The 18501-nt window shown below is 38.9% G+C and overlaps 1 protein-coding gene across 1 annotated transcript in view; it reads right to left on the minus strand.

Annotated features, from left to right (window-relative positions):
* Window positions 1–3756: 3756 nt before the first annotated feature.
* IGFBP3 (insulin like growth factor binding protein 3) overlaps window positions 3757–18501 on the minus strand; it is an 18374-nt gene continuing 3629 nt past the window's right edge. The window contains exons 2-4 of the mRNA XM_039712112.1: window positions 16504–16730; window positions 13169–13288; window positions 3757–6676 (exon numbers count right to left, since the gene is read on the minus strand). Of these exons, the coding sequence (XP_039568046.1) occupies window positions 6551–6676; window positions 13169–13288; window positions 16504–16730 (473 nt within the window). The 3' untranslated portion in view covers window positions 3757–6550. The remainder of the gene's footprint in view (window positions 6677–13168; window positions 13289–16503; window positions 16731–18501) is intronic.

Raw genomic sequence — 18501 nt, forward strand, 5'->3', positions numbered from 1 at the left:
ATGGTGGCTATAATAGTCACCATCTTTCATATTTTTTCTTTGCCTGCAGTTTTTGTTTATTGCTGCTTTGGCAGCTAAAGTATTACCATTTAGCCCCAGCAAGGGAACAGCAAAAGGAGATCAGCAACACATTACGGGTAGTTTGGTAATAACAGCTGTAGAAATGTATGACAACATCTGAAGGCTGAAGGTTGCATGCAGCACCCCTGTGATAAAACAGTAATCAACTTTACAAGCTCAATTAGGTCTTTTTTACTGAGTGCAAATTACATGATACATAGCAGACATAGGAAACAAGTTTCACCTTGAATATTCTCGATATAGCATAAGCAGGCAAAAATAGCCTCTGCTCTCCTGTTGCAAGAAGTGAGGGAAATGCACTCTTAACCTGGTTCTTGTAAGCAAGTCCTACCACTTTTGGAAGGTATTAGCACAAATAGCTATGGAAGCAGTCCTTCTCAGTGACATTTTCTTTAGACTTATTCAGATTAGGCGATTTTTCCTCATGAAACCTCAGGTTTGTTCTGCAGAGAGAATTTTGCTACCTTTTGTTCCAACCCCACTCATGGGGAGAGCAGTGGGGTAAAATTAGCCTTGACAGAGAAAGGCTCTTAAGGAATTTGGATAGGTCAGCAGAAGTAGAAAGCCAGGATGCATACAGCAGCAGGACATGAATTCTGCAAGGATAAACTGAGATTTGCAGCATTACCCTCTGCTTTTGCTAATACCTGGTCTCCTTTTTTTTTTTTTTTCAGCAGCAACATTGTGCCTTGAAGTCATTTGCATTTTTTAACATATGTACAGCATAAAAGCAAAACCAAAGTTTTTCAATGGGATTTTCTTTAAGGCTGGTGTATATGCTTCTACTTCTGCATAATCTGAACTGGAAGAAGTAAATAAAATGCAGAGTTTAAAGCTTGCTCTGAAGAACAACAAATTTGTACTACTTGCCATTTTACCAGAAAATTTTCTTTTGGGCAAAAAATGTTGTAACATCTTCTCAGTAAATACATTGCATAATGTAAACAATCTCACGTGCTGGAACTTGGGACATTAAACTGCTAATGATAGGCTCATAGGCCCATAGGCTTAAAGGACGGTTGAGGTTGGAAGGGATCTCTGGAAGTGACCTGGTGCACCCCTCCCTGCTCAAGCAGGACCACTAGGGAATGGCTGCCTGGGACTGTGTCCAGATAGCTTTTGAGTATCTGCAATGATGGAGACTCCAAGATACCCAGGTCCACTGGACATACCAAAAGACTTCTCTTCTAAAGGCCTTGAAACCATTTTGCATGCCTGCAGATGAAGGCATTACTGATACTGATGACAGAAATCTTGTCCTTGGAATACTCTGATGTCCTTTTTGGATCTTATTTTTGGATCTCTCAAAAAAAAAAAAAAAAAGAAAAAAAAAGTGGGAGTTGGGAAAGTAAAAGGAGTCCTTTGTAATGAGGGAGCGAGCATATTCTTTTGGTAGAAATTAATAGAATTGAAGGATTTGTAAAGGCACAGCAGGACCACAGAGAAAACAGCTACATATATAAACATTTCATTTTATATACTGATATTCTTTTGCCCCCAGGAAAATTGCTTAGTACTTCTCACACTTTAAATAAAATTCCTATTGCTAATACATGAAATCTCTGTGGAGCCATCCTTGCTTACACTGTTTTAGAGTGACTAGAGATATACAAAGATGATTTCTCAAATAGTTTGAAAAACCACTACTTAAATTTAGGGCTCAGTTCAATAAGGACTTATGCTGTGTAGGGTTTCTATGGAATTTAGTAAAAAAATTTCAGACTGTACTAAAAATGAATTCATTACATGGTTTTGTGCTGTGGTGCACCAGTTTAGTTGTTCTCTTGCACTGGGTGATTGGGAATTTGCACAGAATAGTTTTATATTGCACTGTATAGCTTATGTTATATCACATGGTTTGTTACCCCTTTCCCCCATCACATGATCTTTCCCTCACCTACCCTGGTACCTACCCTGGTACCCCCTACTGGTCTCTCCTCTGGGTTACCCCTCCCCTCGCCAGTCCTCACTGGTATCCCATTGGCTGTGGACCTCTCCCTCTGTCCCCATCACGATTCATCAGTTTTGGTATTCAATGAAACCTCCTTCCCTCATGCACAAATAGCTAACACTATGCCCTGAAAGGCAGGCATGTCAAAGAGGTGGAAAAGGATATTCTGGGCACCAAAAACTATAGCACAGTAGATGTATTAAAAAGGGGAACTTTCCCAGAGTTTGTAAGATAATAGAGCTGTCTGCAGGCACTTTAACTTGTATTCTGGTCAGTTATAGGGATTTATGCAGCTATTTATCACACATGCTAAAATAAATACTTACAGCATTCATCTGGATTACACATGGTACCCATGTACTATCTAAAGACAAAACATGCTCAAGAAGAAATCAGCAAGTTTTGCAATACATATTTTGATCTTTTATAATGCCTTGCCATGCAAATATTTGAGCTGCAAATAATGTTATATTTTTTTTCCTGAGGCTTCTTATTCTTAACTCAGACCACCTTAGTTTTTTGAAAGAGCTTATTAAAAACTAGAAAAAAGCTGACTTTCACTTAATAAAATACTGAAGCTGAAGACAGTGAAGGCACCAAGATATAAGGGATTTTTCTAATGCATTGGTTTAAATTCTGTCACCAAATCCAAAGTTCTCCACTCAGTGCAGCTCTTAGCAGGAATCATTTCTAACCTGTACCTGGAGGTAACTCATCTTCTGAACTGATACTGACTGTTAGAAATATAGGTAGTAATTCGTGGAGATAAACAGCGTATAAATATATACGTGAACAGAGTAAACCAGGGAGAGAAAGGGGGGTGGGGGGAGAAATCCCTTCATTTCCTTCAGGTTGAGAAATCCAACAGGATGACGAGATCACAAGACCTCGAAACTGCGGCGGATGGACATCTCGGCATTTGCATCCGGAGAGGAGAAGTCATCAGCACCAACGCCAGAAGACGCCAGGTGCTGATGGCCCAGACAAGATGCCTATCTGGGGGGACCAGAACCATCAACACCTCGAATCTGAATGCCAGATTCCGGGAACCAGGGAAATGGACCATTCTACCCCCAGACGAGGCTTTGTCCAGAGAAAGAAACCAACTTGAATATGAAGAACTCAGAAGGAAACAAAGACTTACTGCCGCGGGCCAAAAAAACTATAAGAACTGCTACCTTGAAGCAGTTGGTGTGGACGGGGAGGTCTAGGTGCCAGTTGGTCCTTTCCTCACGTTCACCCGCATCACTTCGCGGGGGTGATACGCTGTCCGTTTTGGTGGTGGCTGTCGAGACTGTTTTTACGGTCGCGAAATAAATTTTATTTTTCATATTTTTATTAAAATTGGCTAATTTGCATTTTTTATTTATAACACTGACCCATACATTTCCTTTGTGCTGCCCAAATTCTGCTGCTTGGGTGGGGACCACAAATACATATATTTATTTGAACTGCAGCCCTTAGCCATGAGAAAAATCTTTGAATGACAAGTACTCTTGTCTATTGAATTGGACCTTTGTCTTCACAGAAATAGGAATGCTAAAAAAAACGCCACCATTTAAAAAAAATTATGTCCTTGGAGACAGATAATAATGTTATTTTGCATTTCATGCCAGTGTCAACTGACAGGGACATCAGATTGACAATGGCAAGTGTCCAATACTAGTGCAAGCAATTGTGCTTGTAAAAAATATTTAAAAGGCAACTTCTGAAAAGGATGCAGCTTTAAATGACAGGAGACTTTATTTTTTGGGCAATTTTTAAACACAATTCCTCTTTTAAAGACGTCTGTTGGGAGGAAAATAAAACTGATTTACACACATCTGTTTTCTTTCCCCTTATGGCTGTATGTTTTCTCTGTTACATAACTAAAGACTGTTAGTACTAATAAAGGAACTGAACACCATTTCTTAAATAGTCATGTGACAAATTGCATGCTTAAATCAGGTTTAGCTCCTTGAATGTAGTTTGTTTGGGTTTTTTTTCATAATATATGACTTAATGACCTCTACTAGCCAGTTTCTCCTTTATTTATTTGTTTTTAATTGTAGGATAAAACATAAAAAATTAAAATACTTGAAAAAATATCCGAATCATAAAGCTTTTAAAACGCCTTACATACTTGCAAAATGTGCCTTGCAAAGCATCCATCACTTTTGACAAGAAACTGATTTTTCTTTTCAGAAGGCTCACCAGATAGTTACTAAATCAAACAGAGGCAAAATAATAACTCACTTCAATGAATCAAACCCTTATTTTCTTATTTATGATTATATGCCCACATATTGGTGTATATACAACTTTCTTCTCTCTGTGAAATTATTTGAAAAGAACTGGTTTACAACTCTAAAAAAATAAATAAATAAAAGCCCAGCATTTATTATTTTGCCAACAAAACTTTGCAGGCATTAGATCTGCTTTGGCAATAAAAATATTGCAATAAATCTTTCTGTAACCTTGTGTCAGGAAACCTGTGTTAGCCTGGAGTAAGCATCACTTCATGTACAATTTTTTTCTTACCATGAGGTTATAAAATTTCAGTTTTAATGATGATATGAACTCATTTCATTAGAAATTGGAAAGATGTGGAGAACACTCATAGTGCTGTTCAGCTAATACATTTCAGGGTAAGGCTTTAAACATCTGAGTTATAGTGATGGGATGCCGCAATCCTGGCAAGCTGCATGTCCAAATGCTTCCATGTCAGAGTTTCTAGACATTTGCCTTTGCTGGCAGGAACAAGGATGATTGTAATTCATGCAGTGGGAGAGGAATGGGTTCCTCAACACCACGGCCTCTCCTTCAACAACACAACGCCTAGGCCCAGCACGTGAAAACCCAGTGTCAATAGTCTTCATGGAGTTCCCAACGCAACAAGAAATTAGTTGATGGCTTCTTTTTTCTATAGTGACATCAAACATTTATAGTGAGACATATAAGAATATATATTTATATAAATATAAAAATATTTATATAAAATATAGAAATAAATACATATACAAAATACGGCATTATTTTCCAGAGAGATGATACATTTCATAGGCCACCTTTCCTTATGCAGATTTCATTGTCATACTGAATTTTTCACAAAGTATGTTAAACAATCAGCCTCAGAAAATAAAATGTTGCCAAAGCCTTCCTTATATGAAAGCATCACATACAACAACAAAACAAAATCACTTCTCTTCCAATTAAATATAACACCATGACAGAAAGTGAATTTAACTATTTAAACCCAATGGTTCTTTTTCTATGCTTAAATGCAGGTGAATGATTTCTACCATAGTCAAAGCAAGCAACAATTGTGTGTTGCATAAATGAAATGCATGGGTCTCAATCCCCCCATCTTGTTGACATTGTTTTCAACAGGAGTTCCTCATACAGAGTAAGTGCTTTGGTAGAATGTACCAAGACAACACAGAATAGATACACCTTTTCAAAATAAATAAGCAAATACAAAGAGTAGTACTGTAATGGCAATTTTTTGTCCATGAATATTCTGTATTAGTGTGAGCAGTAAATGGAGGAAATGTAAACCCTGTTGCAAAAACTGAAGCAACATACAGACAGAAGAAAGCTTTACCAAGAGCTTCAGTGCAACTGTTATCCTTTCCAGTGGCATAATTCAGTGATGGGTACATTAGAATTATCAATAAAATAATTTAAAAAAAATATTCTCTTGGCATTTGTAGTTATATCAAATTATAAAACTCAATCCCTTCTGGAAACAGTTCTTTTCCTCCAAAAATTTATTTCTCTTACCTAGAACAGGTCAGTGTGTATGCATAGAGACTTAAATGTATCTGTAAATCATTCCATAACCTTACTTTCTTTTTGCATACAGATGTATACACTAGAATTACTGAGTAATATTTGGTATTCATGTTATATTTAAATAAAGTTTATTAAAAAACAATTATATTAAATAAGGACTAACAGAATATTCATAATATATTTTACAGAAAAAATATCCATGTCTTTATCTTAGAAATACATTTCTTTAAAAAGTTCTTTGAGATTTTTATAAAAAACTTTTTACCCGTGAAGACAAGTTTCCCATCAGACCTGTAAAAAAAGCTTTACCTTTACATTCTTGTGGGTTTTTTGTTTTGTTTTTATTTTTAATACTTTTACAAGCTTAACATCTATAAATTCTTTAAAACAAAAAACCCAGTATCTTTTGGGATCAAATTGGTCACAGGCCATTCTTTAAAAAGTCAGCGGAGACTCCCTGATTCCATTCTGAAGTGCCTTTTGTTTTTCTCTCTCTGGGTATCAATAGTGCAGGTTTACATGGGAATTCAGATCTCCCTACACATCCCATAGGAAGCTCGATGTGTGTTGGTGGCAGGCTGAAACTGCAGCAGCATCCATAGAGGCTGCAACTCCCCATCGCTGCAGGAGGCAGAGCTTGTTACTCCACACACAGTGCAGTCCCACAGTGTTGTCCAGCCCCTCCAAGGTCTCTGTGAGGTCCAGTGGCCATGCACAGATGCCAGAAGAGCTGGCACCCAGCCCTTATTTGCTTTCCAAGTTATAGCAGTGGACATCTCCTTTTCCCTTCCCATCATACCCAGGAAGTGGCTGTCCATATTTATCCACGCACCAGCAATAACCTCTTTTTCGGCCTTTGGATGGGCGACACTGAAACATAATAAAAAACCCAGTTAGCATGAATTTTGTTTTCTCAACTTGTAGTATTAGACAGCAGGGGTTCCTGCTCCTTTGATACATGCACTCCAATATCCTGACCATATCTGACAGAATCAAACAGAATATTTGTTACCACTACAAAGTATTTCAATAAAAACTTACCTTCTCTCCCCATCAATCCCTCTGGGCCTAACTACTCTACAATAAGAACTGAGAACACTGAGAACTACCAGAAAATAGGCTTATGGATTGCTCCCTATCATATTTGGCAGCACAGCTGCCCCCTTTGAATACAGTACAACAGTATGGGCTAGTGACAGGACCCATCTTTAGAAAAAAAAAAATTTAGCAGATACGTTCTACTCTAAAGCGCAGGTCTGGCAAAGACAACCATTGCAGCAAGAAACACACTTGGTTTGCATCTGTTCACTGGAAGAAATTCAAAAGTGTAGCTATGCTTATTAACTGATACATAATCCTTCTACAGTGTAGTTATTGCAAAACCTGCTAGGTGGGCTAGAACTTTACATGTGTATTTTCCTATTAAAAAATTTGTGTTTCTACTAGTCTATAATTTAAGCTTTAAGCTAACTGCTGGAATTCACCAGCAATGCTGACCAACCTGAAACTATCACAGGCAATAACACTGAACCTCTTTAGAAGCAGTAATGCAGTAAATATGCATTATAAAGTCTACTACATACTAAGTAAGTAATGCTCCTCCCAAGGAACTAAGAATGGCAAAAACTAGACTAAAGGAGATAACATGCTGCAGGCTGCATTCAGTATGCAACCCTGGACACAGTTACATTACCATGAACCTCTAAGATCTTGCAAGGGTTTTACCCATTCATAAGATATATCAAGAATCTCACTAGGTTTGCAATGGTCAGCCTCACTGTGAAGATACAGCCTCCTGTCAGCTCGTTTTGAGATTAGGTGATACAAAATTTGCTTCAAATGCAAACAAAGGTGGCTGTTTACTCAGGACGTACTCATAAAAGAGGCAGTGACACAAGAACACCCAATTTCCTGTGGTTTTCTCTGTTGCATTTCCAGTATGAAAGAATATTGGCTGGACTGGTGCTACTTATGTCCCTCAACACTGTCAAGTCTATTATTCAACCACAGCAATTGTTGCCTCTGAGATGATATTCAGAGTAATTGAAGTTTTCAGAAGTTCAGGCTGGTACAACAACTTCACTACTATCCCTCTACTTTTTGTTCTCCAGAGGCTCATAGGCATGGCCCAATATCTCAGGAGGCTATGGCAGTGGCTCACATAAGTGCCTTTTCCATGTGCAGGTACACAAGAAAACATGCAGCAAGTGTTGCTTTTCACATGCTGCTCCATAGTGACTGGTCCTTGCCATGTCTAGTTTAGTATCTCAGGTGATGGTGCTATCTTGGACGGAACTGGAGAGTTCTGGAATACAGAACACTTTGGGACAGACTGCACCAGCACACTGGCCTATGAGACAACTAATTTGTGGCAGCATGGAGTAGGGTAGACAGTCTTCACTAAGACCTTGCGAAAGAGAGATGGAAGCAGCTCACACATTAAGTAAAAATTTTTTCAAACAAGTCACTATCTTCTTTATTTTATTTTAACGTAAATTAAATAATGTTATTCAGCATAACTGCAAATTAAACCACCCTTCTGATATATTATTGAGTAAAAAGCCCAGTGCAGAAATAATGCAATGTCTTCTTTTCTACAGATCTGCAGTCCTTCTGCATTAGCCCTATGAAAATGGACAGCAGCAGGATGACAATGTCCAGCTTAACATACATATAAGCTTAGTTTTTGAAGAGGATAAAGAAGTTCAAACTTACTGAGAGGACACCTACATCAAAAATTCACTGAACTAAATAGTTACCTGCACTTCAGTTCTTATCTGTTACTAACTCTTTAAACATGTCCTAAAGTTTATACTTATTGTCTCAAAAGCCTGACTAGAATTTACATGTATTCTCCAGGATTTCCATGGATGACTGCTCAATGTCCACTGATGTCAAGGGAAATTTTTCTTCAATTTTGGTGGTGAATGGACATGGACTGGAATCCAGCTTAAGTATTATTAACATTTAATGACTTAAATTCTTCATGCTTAAAACAGAGGAATTAATAGCAACATTTAATTTTACAAAAAGGAAACTGAGCCAGCACTTCTAGAGCTGTTTTCCCAACAAAGTAGGCACAGATGGAGCCCAAAGAGCATAGGGCTTCTGGCTGCCAGGCTGGTGCTCTGGCAATGAAACTACATTTCTGCTAATAAAGCCTCCCCTTTTATTAGTACTCTCACTGATTTGTAGGCTTGCATCACTCTCAAAACAAATGATCAATTAAAGTTCTCATGTTGTTGGAGGCTTTGCTTTAACAGTTGCGCAATTTTCAGAAGTAATTACTACATTAAGTTAATCTGCAGAAACACCTTCCCTACTACTATTTTTTTTACTTCCTCTAGACAATTCATTTGAAAAGCAAAACCCTTAGATCATCCTACAGCTGAAATAACACTCTATGAGAAAACAACTTCTCTTTTCCTAGTGGTTTTTTCTACCCACTCAGCCATTCTGTCAATAGTGAAGCACTTCTTATTAAAAAGTGATGCATTTATCCTGGAACAACCAACACTCTCTACAGAAGTGGTGAACAGGTCATATGGAAAAACATATATATCTAAATATTCGCTCTTATGAATTTTGTATTCCACACACATTTTTAGGTTCTGCCCAGCTATTCTGTAAGACTTCATAAGTTTATGAAGTTGGAAAACTGCCCAAGCACTGGAGACTAATTACTTCTGATAGAAACACCAGCTGCCATCTTCCATGCCACCTGCTCCTCTCCCTTTCACAAAGAAATACTGCAGAGGCATTTGTGGGGCACAGCAAAGCATATGGTATCCCACTGAATTCCTGGTCAGTCCAGAGGGCTCCATGGAGCTACCACCATGGTCTTCAGGAACAGACTGCAGACAACATTGACATATACCTCAGGCCATTTTGGCTCCTGGCAAGTGCAGTTCTGTTTTCAGTGGAATGATGCCAGCTCACATTTAGGTGAGTATCTGGTTCCAGTATACAAACATGGGGCCCCATATATAATTCTAATTTAATCAAAACCTTTTTCTTATTCTTGGGGTAGAAATGTGCCTGTATCAACTAATTATGCATAAATATGCCTATATAGCACAATTGAATAGTACAACCTCACATGTGTGATTAAGACTAAGAATTATAAATTTTAACAAGTCTGATTTTAAAGTTTGTATATAAACAAAAGGTATGAACTTATCTTTCGTATTATCCCTGGCACATAAATTTATATTCTTAGAAGTGTTTCACAGATGTAAGTTATTCTTCATGGTTGTTTGTTGTGGCTGGTGCCCCATGTGTGGAGACATGAATCTCGACTCCATGTTTCAGAAAGTGAATTTATTATACTATAATATATATTATATTAAAATAATATATTAAAACCATACTAAAAGAATTAAAAAAATAATCAAAAGGCTAAAAAGAACAAAAATAGAATGAATAACAAAATCTTGTGACTGCTCACAGCCTCGACACAGGTGGCTGTGATTGGTCATCAAGTGAAAACAATCCACACAGACCAATCAGATGCACCTATTGCATTCTACAATAACAAATAGTTATTGTTTACATTTCTCTCCTGAGGCTTCTCAACTTCCCAAGAGGGAAAAATCCTAGCAAAGGATTTTTCATGAAATATCATAGCTACAGTTGTTCTTGAAAAGTCAGTTTCTAGATATCTACAAATGTCATGAAAAATAAGTGCTTCCAGCTTGGCTGGAAGACCAGATGACCAGGAAGGCGGAATATGAGAGTGCCACCTGAATGAGTTTTAATGGTGCCAGCATGGTTATAATTTATCAGGTTCATATGATCCCAAACCTACTACATTCTCATCCTAGACAGTGGTTTTGGCAACTATTTCAATTTCAGAATTCAAAATGCCTAGCTCGCAGTCATTTTTTAATGGATTTACTTCTACTTACTAACCTTACTATTCTGAATTTTGTGACGATAGAATATAATTTAATTACAGACTGAACATGGCTAATAATGGCACGAAGGGAAGTAATAAAACAGCATAGAATTTTGTTAATGAGATTAGATACCTGCTCACAGGGTCTAAAATATCAGACCTACATTTTAATGCTTAAAAAAAACCCCAAACACAATTGTCACAATTCCTTGTGGACCAGTTAATTTGATCTGTACAGGACTCACACCCTTCTCAAACTGATGGTTTTTTTCCTAGGAGTTAATCCTGTGAGGGCAACTATTATTTTTGGTTTGTCTTTTGTTGGTGAGAGAAGCAGGCTGCCTCTGTAGAGTCCCATCTCTGAGGGGATTGATCAAGGTTCATTTACAGAATCAGCAACCCAAGTGAATATCGTGTAGAATGTTTACTCATGTGAACTCCCTTTGTGGGCATCTCCTGCAAGACCCTGAGTCATCTCAAACTCTCATTGAAACTCCTGGACCTGTGTAAATTGGCACAGTGCTTGACAAGGCTGGCTAGGCACGAAAGTGTCCCTTCATTCTCTATGTATGCTGACTATTGCACATAGTGCAGGAACCTTTCCTAAAGAAGTTTTAAGTTTCCAGGCAGCACAGACAAAACACAGAGGACAAAAGTGCCTATCTGCTTCATAACAACACGTTATTCTCAAATCAGCTTCTAGGAATAAATACTAGGTAAGATTTTTATCTGTCTTTCCTATTTTTTTTCTTTGTATTTCCTCTTTTTTTGCCTTGGTGATAGAACTATGTACTTTAAAGTACAGTCCTCCTTTCAAGTAAGCTACTTCAGTTCATGCTTACTGAGGATCTGATTTACTACACACAATGCCAGAGATTACTTGCAAACCACCACGTTTTTCCAGACAAAGCAAAAACCTTAGAGTCTGAAGAAGGATGAAAGGAAGATCTACTGAACAAAGTAAATACCAGTCTTCTATAATATATAGAGAGTGAAAAGGGGTATGGCACACTTGAGTGCCTTGAATACAGTCAAATCATTTGCTGTTCTAAAGCAGCTAAGAAAATACTTTTATGACACAGGCACAAAACACAGTCCTAGTCTGACTCTGCATAGAAGCCCAATGTATTTTCTGAAAACAAGCAACTTGAGATGTGAGCATTGCTCTCTGCTAGTTTACACACAGCACAACACAGCTGACACAGGCTTCTCAAAGCTCCAGACAACAAAAAGAAACTTCCCCTGCTTGGGAGTTGCCACCACCTGCTCAGGAAAAGCTACAAAGCATAGAAAAGCTCAGCAGCATGTACCAAAGGTCAAACAGCACTGTCAATGCTGGACTGATGGCAAAAAGGAAGGCTGGAAATCTCATCCCTGTTATAAATGCCCCAGCTGACACTGACAGCTTATTGCAGAGCTCCATGGAATACTAGAAAGGGAAAAACTGTTTCTAAGAAAGCTGTAAGCCAAAATATAGAGATACCATTCCCAAAATAAGGTTGCCTAGTCAGAGGTTGATCTCTCACTTCCAACCAATGAACTGCATTAGCTAGCAACAGAGTCAACCACTCCTTTGGTTGACTAGATAGAGAGATTTGTGTAAACCTGAAGGGAAAGACATGATGGTCCACAAACAAAGTCTGTCTTTGAGAAAAGTATTAAAGAAACTTTTGAATTATGGAAATTTTGGCATTATACCAAGAAATATATATTTGGAGGCAGGTCACTAACTAAACACTGAAATTAAATAGGATGTGCACACTAAACAAAGAACCTGACACATCTTGCACTTTCCCAAGTTCTGAACGACCTTCAATGGCAGCACTGAATGGAGAATGCTGCTGTAGCTCAATCCAACACAACTAAAGCATAAAAACCCACAGTTTTGGTTGGCATTTGTCAAGAAAGGTCACAACCCCAGAACCAGAAAGGGCTGAGAAGCCATCCTTGCTGCAGAGTAACTACTAAAAGTATCATTTTCATGATAACATGACTTGGACTTTGGAAGCAATCTGTGTAGCACATAAAGGACAGATACATACCTTTCTCAAATTGCTTTATGTAATAGGATCCAGTGTAGGTCTTCTAGGAACTCTCAAGCAGCTATTTACAATTCAAAGCATTGATCTATTGCAGTCATATGGTGACTGCAACATTAGCTCTGTGGGTTATTGTAGAGGCAGTGCTTTTTTTAAACCAAAGGGCATTAGTATCTAGGACACCAGTCAACCCATATGTGATTAGGTATGCAGTTTCTCAAATGAATCTGTTGTCATGATCAACAAATAAGAAGAATATTATCCCCACTTGACAAGGTTCAGCACTATCGGATCAGGTCCTAAAACTGGAAATTAACTAGTTCCTCTTCAAAATTATATATAACGCACCTTGCTGGCAAAATCCCTCAACAAAGATGCAGAAAAGGTGAAATGCAGTAATTAAGATGGTAAAAACTCTGTACTTACTTGCTTTTTCTTGTAGAATCCCTTCTTGTCACAATTTGGAATATGAAAGCCCCTTGGACTCAAGACATTCAGGATCTTTAGGTGGTTTAAAGTGTCTTCCATTTCTCTACGACATGGACCCTGTTAACAAGCATGTTTTAGAAAACACAGATGAAACTTCACTCGCAAATTCCATCTTTCACTCAAGAGTTAATAAATCTTTAAAGGGCAAAAGAAAGCACAAAGAAAGCACAAATCCAAAAAAATCCATTAAAACAAAGAGATGGCTGAATATGTCAAAAGCAGATCATTCAAAAAAAAAAATTCTGACTTTCTGCTCTATTCAAGATAAACTAATTTCTAAAGATTGAAGGCCTAACGCTATGCTGAGGCACATATTGAAATCACAGTCACAAATACATTTGGGAAGGCTTAAGCGGTATGTAAATCAGTCACATAGAACATAACTTAAATTTGGAAAAGCTGGCCTTGTACCACGTGAGGAAAGAAGTAGTACACTGGAAATACATTACAGGATAGGCCTTCCCCAATGACATTTTATTTTTTGTGATTCTGCCGGATTTGAAAGCTTAAATTACATTGATTCAATTGAAAATAAGTGGTTTGGCATAATGTATATATAAAATACCTCAACTTAGACAACAATTCCAATTTCAACTGAATCAAATAGATGCTGTCATACAGAGGACCAGTTGCATACAGCAGTCTCATTAGATAAGTACATCACTTTTTTCCCTCTCTTTCTTCAGCTGAAAAAGGCTGACAACAAGGTAAGGAGGATTAGCTTTAGGACAATGAACCAAAAAGAGCTTCCAGAAGCATTTCTAAGAGCATGTCTCAAACACCAACTAATTTTATCTCACAGCAGCCCTTCAGGGTAGGGAGAGTAAAGCATGACGAGCCCCACTTTGAAGTCAGAAAATCAAGAGCAGAGAGCTTCACTTTTTGCCAGAGGCCAAGAAGGCAGGCAGTGTCAGCAGTGGGATCAGGATTCAAGAGTCACAGCCTACAAACTGTGCTTAGCTACACTCCTATCTGGATATATCACTGACTTGCACCACCAGCCCACTTCTACAGCAGAGACATGAAAAAATTTCTTTTCATGGTTTCATGATTTAACAATATTTAAGTTGGTACATTGACACAAAGACTCATTTGGTGCTGTTTTTAATTAGTGAAGTAATGACATTCATACTTTCAAGTGGTAGTATTAATAGTTTGTTTATGTAAAGGACCTTTTAATGTGAGTGTCTGAAAGCATACAATCTCCATAATACTACTGGAGATTAAAATGGAGCTTTTTGGCCAGTAAAGACCTTCCTTGTTGCCTTCATGGCTTTTTTTTTTTTTAACTGGTCGCACAAGTTCTAAGCATGGGCTTTAAATGCATTCTCTTACTGCTCAGACTGCAAGTGACAGATATTTAAAGATTTGATCCCAAATTAGGCCTACAAAAAGATCAACATATTTAAAAAAATTTTGTTTTGAAGCAAGCTTCCAAAGTCAATCAGACCAAGATCAAAAGCTAACATGCAGACACAGCTAGAAGAGCATTTGCTGACAAAGGCACCTGTCCCTGATGGATTTATTTCAAGTTCTTAAAGACACCAGCAGGCTTGGTAAACTGGTATACTGTCCTGGGTTGACTATATGATGCTTTTATCCCAAATAATCTTGTTCTATTTATACTGAATAATAAGTTTTACACCTTTAAGACTCTCTTCCAGAGAGTGAAGAGGGAAGGGAAGAAGCCTGCAGTTTGTTTTCAGACTGCACTCACTCCTCCACATTCCTGCTCCTGGCCTGTGTTGTCTGTAGATGGACAGACAGCAGGACAGAGCTATCTTTGCTTTTAGTTAGTTTTAGCTAGCTGAGGCAAAGAAGTTCCCTGGACTGTGGTTTTTCTTTTTTTGCACCTGTTCAAACCTGCTCTGGACTGAACACCCAGCAGAGCACCGGCAGCTCCACCTGTGGCCCCCTGGCCAGGCCTGGGCCGTGGCATTTCCAGAGCCGGAGGGACTGATCAGAGACTGAGTGAGCCAAGCTGCAGCCTGGAGAGGGGACTGTTCTGAGTTTGTTATCTCTTTTTTGGAGCAGCAAGAGGTTTTATTGTTTAATATTGTTTGAGTTCTATTGTTTAATAAATGGGTTTCTTTCCACTTTTCTCCAAGGAGATATTTTCTCCCAAACCGGCTGGGGGGAGGGGCCAATTGAATCTGCTTTTGTAGAGAAGCCCCTCTGGGGGTTGTCTCCCAAATTTGCCCTGAACCTGGACGTATACCTTTGCTCATGGACCCAACTATCACTACTTATCCTAGTTAAGAATCTATTTCCTCAAGTGACCAACCTTCATTCTTTCAGTGATGGCACTTTTACTTCACATTTTTGGGAGGACAACACACTGGAAGGCAGATACTGAAGTAACATAACTAGATGGCTGGACATCAGTGACAAACTAAAAATGAAACTGCTCTTGGAAGCCACAGTCTCTTCAGACAGAGATTTTCACCTCATACAAGTTTCAAAACCTTCTTTTGAAGATGAGAAGCCACATCTGTTTTTACCATGCATGTTTTGATACAATGCCAAAGTATATCCAGATGCATTTTTCAAGCCATCTGGCCTAAGGCACGGATTGTCAGCTGAATCTCCAGGAAGAGAAGAATTATTCTTGCCCTCAGAGTAGCCACACTCTGATTGCCCCGCAAATTCACTTGACACAGTCAGTAGGAAGCAATGGCTGCTTATGTGACCACAAGACCTTGTGTTTAGGCAGTAGCACCTACAGCAACTGCAAGTAGAGGTAACGCTCAGCATGTCATATAGTGACTGACTAGTCAAGACCCTAATCCTCAGCTCAGCCTAAATTTAATCTCCCTTGATTTGCACCAGGCAGTGTATGAACACAGTGCCACTACACTCAACATCAAACATCTTTTTTCCATTATTGCAATTCAATTACACTGTTTGCAACCAAGTTGAATGATGACACTCCATGTCCACTCACACAAATATGTGACAATTGCAGGGAGGAACAAGAACTTTAGGCTTCTAAGAAACTTTAGTGGAAGTCATGCTTGTATTGATGTAAACATTATTACATTAGTCCTATGTGCTTCCTGAGCACAATCTTTTTGGTCTGCTGATTGCGTATGCAGAGTCAATAGATTTACCAATAAAAATGTCAGAATGTCCTATAGGCTGCAACAATTAACATTCTTTAGCTATTTAGTGTAATTATTTATCTATTCATATGCACAACATGCATATGTATATACACACATGCACACATTCCCAGGCTGGCAAAGTCCCTCCTATTTACAAAAAATACTTACATATTCAGTCTCTTGTTTGGATTCAGAAGAGAAATTCAATGTGTCTGTACTCTGTGAATCATATTCGACTTTATAGCGCTGTGTATCTTTGGCTTGCACTTTTCTGATGATATCTATTTTGATGTGTGGTGGATGTGACTTGGAATCTGGTACCCTGTGAGAGTTTGGAATGGCCTGATCTTCTATGCTGCTGGTACTCTTGTCTTCTTCTGAATCACTGAAATTTACTTCAAAAAGAACAAATGCAGAAGAAACAATGTTACTTGGCTGCCAGCTGTATCTGCAAGGGCATAGAAACACAGAATCACAGAATATCCTGAGTTGGAAGAGACCCACAAGGCTCCTCAAGTCCAACTCCCAGCCCTGCAAAGGACAGCACCAAGAATCAAACCATGTGCCTGACAGTATTGTCCAAATGTTTCTTGAATGCTGTCAGTCTTGCTGGTGAGACCACTTTCCTGCAGAGCCCACCCACCCCCTGAGTGAAGAACCTTTTCTTGATATGTAACCTTTGCCTCCCCGACACAGCTTCATGCCCTTCCCTCAGATCCCATCAGTGGTCACAAGCAAGAAGAGACTAGTGCTTGCCCTTCTGCTTCCTCTTGTAAGGAAGCTGTAGAGCACAATGAAGTCTCTCCTCAATCAAGAAGCCACTAGATTAGGCTATGTGTTTAATTTTCCTTTTTACAAAATAGCAAAGTACAGGAAAAAAAACAACTATGTAGCATTCCGGTTGTGTCAGCACCTTTTTGCCACACGACGCGTTTTGTAGCTGAAGCATTCCCATGCTCAGCGCGGCCTCGCAAAGTGCGCAGCTGCACCGCCTGTGCAGGCCGTTCCCAAGACCTCCCAGGCACCACGGCCACTGCCCCAGGCACCACGGCCGCGCTGGCCCCTGACTGCCCGCTGCAGTGTCGCCCGCTGGCGGCAGGGGGCAGGCCTGCACCGCAGCGGCGCCGGGCGCGGATCCCTCCCCTCCGCTACTGCTGACTCCATCAACTCCAGATAAACGCGGCCAGCTTCGGAGAATTACGGGCTGCAGTGTGGCTCTGCCTGTCCCTGTCTATATATATATTTTTTTATATTTTTTAAAGACGTTAATACTATCAACTCTATCCCGCTGAGTTTCCTGGTTCTGTTTAGCGGGGTTTTTGTCCTTACTTTATTCAACACACAGAACGGGGAAGAAAAAGAACAGCACATTTTCATTTCTCTGCTATTTAAAAAACAAACAAAAACATCTTGGTGTACAAAACACATCTTAAAGGTAATGGACAAAAACCATTTAGTCTGTAGTGGTTCCAAGGGCAAACACTGTTTTCATCTTGAGCTTCAAACATATTTTTTTCTTTAAAATACCATACAAAAAAAGGAGAAGCACATTTTTTTTACGTACTACATACAGTGTTCCTGTACCTTCTAAGGTATTTGTTTATGCTGCATTTCTCTCTGTTAGGAGACTCCTGCAGTGCAACTGTAACTACTTGCATTTCCTCCAGAGAATTTTTCCAGTTAAGGTATTCCTAACAGCTAAGTCATAGCTGCACCCCACTAGTTGCTGGCTGCCATAGCTGCTGACCACCTTTTTTTTTTTAAGTAAATCCTATCGGGGATGCACAATCATAACATCTAATAAAATTATAAATTATACTAAAATTATACTTGATGACTCACTAAAGAAAACCTCACAAAAGCTGAGAGATTCAGTACTAAAAGTCCATGTTCACATAGGCTGTGAATGCTGAATATTTCTACCCAGGGAGTACAGTGGCACTGCCAATACACAGGAACGGGAGAAGGAACATAAGAGGAAGAGGGTTCTGAGTTAATATTTTGGTACTAGTGGTTTTAGCACAGCCACTGCTGGCAATGGACATAATTGACCAGGAAAATCCAAATCACAGTGCAAATGTATTAAGGAAGTTTAAGTCTTAAGTCCAAATTTCCTGGTTTTTGTGGGTTTAACTCAGACTCTCAGTGGTATTTGAACATAATTTT

This window comes from Passer montanus, unplaced genomic scaffold (genome assembly GCF_014805655.1).
Source record: "Passer montanus isolate IOZ18808 unplaced genomic scaffold, ASM1480565v1 scaffold26, whole genome shotgun sequence".
Taxonomy (NCBI): domain Eukaryota; kingdom Metazoa; phylum Chordata; class Aves; order Passeriformes; family Passeridae; genus Passer; species Passer montanus.